The sequence below is a fragment of the Corylus avellana genome, chromosome ca2, assembly GCF_901000735.1.
Source record: "Corylus avellana chromosome ca2, CavTom2PMs-1.0".
Taxonomy (NCBI): Eukaryota; Viridiplantae; Streptophyta; class Magnoliopsida; order Fagales; family Betulaceae; genus Corylus; species Corylus avellana.
The window spans coordinates 14,086,626-14,093,642 of NC_081542.1; the positions used below are offsets into that span (position 1 = coordinate 14,086,626).

General features: G+C 36.4%; 1 protein-coding gene across 2 annotated transcripts; it reads right to left on the reverse strand.

Moving 5' to 3' along the window:
* Positions 1-504: 504 nt before the first annotated feature.
* Positions 505-5,731, reverse strand: LOC132171307 (transcription termination factor MTERF15, mitochondrial-like). Of its 2 annotated transcripts, none has more exons than XM_059582594.1 (2): positions 4,168-5,731; positions 505-854 (listed from the first exon to the last, which is right to left on the reverse strand). In XM_059582594.1, exons 1-2 carry the CDS (start codon positions 5,312-5,314, stop codon positions 829-831), a joined length of 1,173 nt encoding a protein of 390 aa, XP_059438577.1. In that variant the 5' UTR covers positions 5,315-5,731; the 3' UTR covers positions 505-828. The 2 variants fall into 2 exon arrangements, with proteins under 2 accessions (XP_059438577.1, XP_059438576.1); XM_059582593.1 differs by having other exon boundaries at positions 4,082-5,731.
* Between the last annotated feature and the right edge of the window lie 1,286 nt (positions 5,732-7,017).

The following is a 7,017-nucleotide window of genomic DNA, read 5'->3' on the forward strand; positions in this document are numbered from 1 at the left end:
TGTGATTCTCTATGAAGTGTATTGGCATCCGAACGTCGATTACTACAAAAGGTTTCTATTTATGCCAAAATGTTTATTACTTCATAAATTAGACAGTCTCATATATTGTTTAGGCAATATATACAAAGCAATGTGGCTCAAAACATGGTGCAGTAACTCGATAAGAAAATTTCTTTAACCCCAAGAGGTTGGCTCAAGTGGTTAAATAATTCATTGGGGCCAGCCCACCAGAGTATTACCCGATCTGTGTGGAAGGGACATTTTACATGGGTTCGAGGTTTACTTAACAAGAGTGGGTACACGAAGTAGCCCTGCCTAGGAGTTCCTCGTTATCGGAAAAAAAAAAAAAGTCTTTCACTTTTAAAAACCATTTAACTAGCTCTTTCAAACAAAAAACCATTTTACTCATGTCAACATGTCAATATACAGCAATTATTTGGTTGAAATAGAGGAGGTAAATGAATAGTACATTTGAACAGAATTATTTGGATGATTTTCCAGGAATTAAAAATGATGATTGGGACTTTAAAAAAAAGACACTGATGATTGAGTATGGTTTCCAGCTCATATATATTATTCAAATTCAGGGTGATTTTGCGCATGATATCTAACTAGTAACCACAATATATTCCCTCTTAACGTATCACAATGAATTCTTTTGAAGCTCAACATTATCTCTTACCAGAAATCTTTTCGATCAATTCTGAATCGCTTTCGTCTTTAGACATTTCATCACCTGCTCACATCATGGAAAAGATGCCTCTTTATCTTTGTTCTGTTTGGTGACCACGTGAAAGTTGTGTAATGTAAAAGATATTCATGTCATTTTCAAGCATCCGCATATCGCCACATACCTGCAGCCAAGAAAAAGCTCAAAATGTAAATGTGTCGGAACAATTTGCATAACTGGCTCAAGATAAAGCAAAGGGCCAATTTCAATTACAATACAAGCCAGTAATCTCAACTCAGATGAATTTCAATGGCATATGATGCTGCAGGTGCATGCAGGCATCTATGCATACGAGCTTTTCTTTTCTCTTTTCTCTTCCACACGTAATTCACTTTTCCAATATTTTCTTGTCAATTTGTGTGAAATGAGCACCCTTTGGGTCCCTCGCATAAAACTTGATTTAAAGTTTGTGCCAGTCGTGGTTTTGCCTCATCTAATCAAAGAAACTTTCTCCTATTTTACTCATGGTCCTTATAAAATAAACAGCCTGGGTATACTGCTTCACTTAGAAAGCAATCTATAAATTATCAAAGAAGTTGACCTCAACATATCTTCGATATCATAGAAAATTTAGTTTATGATCACCATGAAGCACAGAATTTTGGATAATACAACCAATGTTAGTACACAAATGGAAATGAATTTATCACTACGAGCCTTAAAACTAACATTATTCGGACAGAGCTGGTAATTCAAATTTTTAGCTGGGTGCACAATATGACAGCAAATCTTTCTAATGTCAATCTCACTTGAGAAACCAAACCACAATCTACAGGGTATCTATGCATTTTTGGAAACTTCCACAGATCCAAAAAAACAAACCACCCCTTCTGTTTGACTGTCAATGGGGAAAACGGGTTTTGACACAAGATCAACAGCAAAATTGTTTTTTTGATAAGTAGATCAACAGCAAAATTGTGATTTTATTTAAGTCCAATATTTGGTTACAGAAGTTGACCACAGTCACATCATTAACCTCTTAAGGTTTTTAAATTTGCACATTGCAGATAACCATCCTAGACTAGCTCCTTTCACCCCAACGTGTCAACAAGGATGTGTCTCAACACTATAGCTTTCCTCACAGTTGGAAGACTCGATGTTCTGTTAAAAAATTGGGATTCTGTACATTTTTCAATTGAATTCTATGGATAAGCGTTTTTCATAGCAAAAATTATTATGCAGGCCAAAGATATGAGGCATCCCAAATTCCCAGCTAAGTTAACTCAATCCAAATGAGTTCCCGCTGTGCACCAAATCATCCATTCAACACCTTGCTATCGCATTAGCAAGCTCAGTAAAACACTATTCTCAGCCACCACCAAACTGGGTTCAGTTCAAACTAGATGCAAATTACCACTAGTCACCACTAGGCTCTTTCATTATAATAAAAGAATATAACATATAAAGGAAATTCAGTCCCCAAAAAATCATCTGGGCGTCCATGGGAGCTGCAATTTTGGGCTCATAAGGTACATTTTCAAACCGTAGAAAGACCAAATTAGGTCCTTAGCTTTCTCAGGGACCATAAGCTCATCAAGGCCCAACTTTCCAGATCAGTTTGGATATTGTTCACACTGCTTTTGGCAGATTCTAAGAAGACCCTATCGCCCAAACTAGAGTTTTTCTAGTCTATTGGGCATTCGACTTGGAATGTGCTAGGATTATCACTTCATGCCCCACCCTATTGGGGAGCAGCCTTAGGAATCATCTTATTTCCCTGTTTGAGTACAATCATTGTGGTATGTTTACGTATTTTGAGCTATAGAATACACAAGCATACACCGAAAAACAAAAATGTATGAGAAACTTAAAGAACAATAACAACAAGAAGAAGTATAGGAGTTTGGCGGGTGTGCGGAAGTCTCTCATCATTGTCATAGATTGTTATTGTATTATGGATAAAAAGAGTGGGGAAACCCCGGATCATCTTCTTCTTCAGTGTGATGCCGCAAGGGAGCTGGGGATTATGGTTTTTCAGTTGTTTGGGGTTGAGTGGGTTATGCCTATAGATGGGTAGTGGATCTTTCCGCGAGTTGCAAAAGAAGGGTCGGCCAAAATTATATCAATTTTGTTTGGAATGCAATTCCTTCCTTTTTAATGTGATGCATTTGGATAGAAAGGAAGGCTCGAAGATTCAAGGATCATGAGAGAACAAGCTCAGATCTACAAACTTGTTTTCAACCATCCCTATTTGAGTGGATTTCTACTCCACCCTTCTTCATGTATCTAGCTATGCATATTTTTGTTCTCTCTTTTCTCGTTCTTGATTTGTTGGGTGTTTTTTCTCATATATTTTTTGTGTACTTAGGTTGCGCCCCTTGCACTCTTAATGAATTTCCTTTACTTATCAAATAATAATAATAATGTAGCAGAAAATTAAAGGATAGTATACAAAAGATCAATGATTCAAATTAAAAAATATCGTTCATCCAGTAAATGGGATCATCCAACTAGGTGGAAATTTAGTTCAGAGCAGTGGAAATGAAGAGGCCAACATATTACAGATGAGTTATCATGGCTGAAAACTTGAAGCGCTCACATCCAAAGTATTAATACCAATAAAAGTTGCACTTCCACAAAAAAGAAAAAAATAATAAAAAACGTACCAATAATATTTGAAACCAAAAACTCATCAAGCTTACGAATGCACCCAAAGAAAGTAAATTAGCAACACCAAATTTCAGGTCACCGATGGTTAAGTCAAGCAGCTGCATACATCGAATCAAAGAAAAAAAGAAGTAACTGCATATATAAAGATAAAGAAGCAAACACAAGTTATATACAGAAGGTTTCAAGATTCAAGAATGCAACCTATTTCTCTATCTTTTCTGAGGAAGACTTGTTATGAGAAATCAAAGTGTTAAGGAGCCCATCTATTTTATGCCTTATAATTTACATAATGCAGCTTGAATAGAAGGTGCATTTGCTTGATGGATAGCGCCTTTCGGCCCAGAGTCTTGAGCATATAGCATCAATCACATATTCGCGTTAGGTGCCTCAAGCTAAAAGCATTCTTATAATATAAAATATCTTTGAAGTCAATCAAAGATATTCATTAACATCAAAAAGATTTTAGACAGAAACTGAAGCCATCAAAAATACCTATGATCTTTATGACAACGAGATCCCTATTTTACTTATTTCTTGGGGGTGTAGGAGATGAGTAGTAAAATATAATCGACTACGTGAGTCAGGTATTCTGTTTGAAATAAATAATTAATGACATGGATCAATATTAGAAATCATTGTCTAGGAAAACACATATCCAGGTGAAAACAAAACAAGATGATGCATATGCTTTATCTAATAAGTACGAAATGTTAAACTGGCATTGAATTAAAAGTCAAGAACCTTAAGTTGGAAGTCAAAATGTTACTACTGTTTAGCACCACGTGCATTCTCAGATTGACTTCCAACCTCCATAAGATCCATCTTACCCCGATACACATTCAACAGTTCAGGAACATCGTCTTGAAATTTGATCAAAAACTTCTCCACAAAGCACTTCTCACTAGGTAGTATGAAAGATCCTGAGGACAAATCATTCTTGACCAAACCCTTCGCTTGTAAAATCTGAATAACTGAAAACCTAGGCATTATCCTCTTCTCCAAGCTGAAAAATAGAACTACAGGATTAATAGCAATATTAGCAGATGGCCAACCCATTTTGTTCACAAGGAAGTCCATTGCTTTCGTGATCTTCCCATCCGATAAAAGCATACAATTTGGATGCCTTTTAAATGCTGAGAGGGCCATGTCCTCTGACCAACCCCACCTCTTATAAAGCTCCAACTTAGACTCCAACTTTGGTTTACTCATCTTCAATAATACTTGGATTGCCAGGACAAACACCGTTTTCAAGGGATTGAATCCCATTTCCATAACCTGTTGGACAGCCTCAACAAACCTAGTATGCTTAGCGAACGCTTCAGAAGGATAATTACTTACCAAGAAAGAAATGGTAGATTGAGGCAATCCAAGTTGTCTCAAATGTGCAATGTTAGGAGTCATATTATTTGTCACATTATACAGAAAAGACCGTGGTGCGCGCTTCAAAGTTGCAAGGACTTTCTCGTCGACAAGAAGTACAGTCTTGAGGAAATCATAGGAGGGGATTAGTTGTTTCTGTAAGCTTCTTGCTAACAACAATGGGTTTGAAGAGAGAATCTCAGAGAGGTCAGAGCTCGAAACCCCCACAGAACGGAAAAACTCAATCTTGGGCAAAAGGGTCTTCTCAGGATCAGATAAAAGAAACAGTGGGCGTACCCTGACAATTTTGGAGATCTGGGTATTGGTGAATCCATTCTCTTTGAGAAGATTAAGCACTGAGTCTGGTCTTTTTGGGTTCTCAAAGTTCATACTCTGGGATGCTAAAATAGCAGATTTTGGGGATAACCCACATGAGTTTATGAGGTAAGACACCGTAAAAGAATGTTTTTCTTCTTGCTGTTTTTCGCTAGATTGACATAACCCTATCGATGTGAATGATTTTAGAATAAAGAAAGCATTTTGCTGAAAAAACCCCAGTTGGGTCCTGCTACTTTTGAGTAATAGAAGCTGTCTTGAACAGAGAAGAGCAAACATTGTTGACTCACCGAGTTTGTCCGATTCAGTCTCAGGCCACTTCTTGTTTATCAAGAAATCCTCTCGAGGATTGGACTGGCATTAAGCCGGACATGTCAAAATTCCATCCGGGAATGGCGGCCTCTGAGCTATTCTTCCTGTTCTTCAGAATCTAAGAAGAAATTAACAGAGGCTTTAAGGGGAAGTGAGGCATCTGCCGCGAATGAAGGTCGCGCCGTTTCCATGTTTGAGCGGATATGCAGTTGTGCGTGTCAGACAGCATGTCGTACATGTAAGTAGCCATTGAGACGAAAAGTTTCGACGTTTACTGGTTCATAATTGGTCTTAACAAACAGCTTATTTCACCACCGCGCGTATGACATTACGAAGAAAGGTATTGCAGCGACATATCTTGTCTTTAGAGATCCAAAATGTTAAATCCGTCTGCAAATTGGTGACGAAATAAATTTATAAGTTCCCAAAATATACTACGGGAGATGCCTTCAAGATAAACATATGGGGACAAATTTCTACTTGGAATACCATTTGTAGTGATATATATTCTTTGTTTGGGTGTGACGTTGTCTTGCCTTCACAAGCCATATATCGCGACATTTATCCAATGATACGCAAATCTAAACAAAAGTCCAATAAGTATAGACTGAAAATCCATCCATTTGACAAACTAGTTCTAACTCGGCTTAAGCTTAACACGAGTGCTCAAGCTTGAGCTTATATCGAACTAAAGCTCTTAAAAATAAAAAATAAAATAAAATACAAAAAAATACAAATTGGAAAAGAAGATAGAAAAAAAATCTAAAGTGTGCATTCTCGTGTTCTTCTATGTCGCTTTAGCTTTACCACACTCAGGTGCTTCGACATTGTCAACATTATCACTAGGGGTGTACATTGCCCTAAAATAGTGATTATTGCCTTATAACTGTCTCTGCCTTCTCTATCGCCTTAGGTAGTTAGCGTTTTTGAGAAACTGCACCACCCATCTAGGGCAGGCCATTACCGATCATCTTCACCATCTATTAGTATTTTTGCTCAAACTGCACCGCGGTCACCGCTTGTCCGAGAAGCCATACGAACGGTAGAAATGAAATTTCCACACATTAAATTGAATGACTAATACGAAGAAGAAGAAAAAAAAAAAAAAGGAAAAAGTTCACGTACTCTTTTCAAATTATCACCAAACTACCAACTGTATCAATGTCCCTCATAATGACAAAAATGTCTTTCATAAAATTATAAAAAATAAAACTAGAAGAAAAAAAAATGTATATGCCATTTCTATCCTAATAAAAATTATGATGCTTCGACCACCCCAACTATGATGCTCTTACTACAACTAAGAGTATACCATTTCTAACCTTAAAAAAAAAAAGGTGTAAAGGCAGCATCAAAAGTCTTTAATTTCCTTTATATAAAATGTCAAAGAAATTTGACCCAAATATATACCAAGATGCCATGCAAAGGTGCATTACCCTTTGGCTAAATAAGGCCAACTCCTTGGTTTTTTTTTTTTTTTTTTTTTTTTTTTTAAATATTTAGTTTTTTTAATTTTATGATTTAAAATAAATAAAAATAAAAAATAAAAAAATTGAAGTGTAATTTTGTCTTTAAGAGGGATATTGACATTTTTTGGTAGTTTAAGGGAAATATTAATACAATTGGTAATTTGGAGAAAAAATAATCTAAAAGATTCATCTAATCCTTCA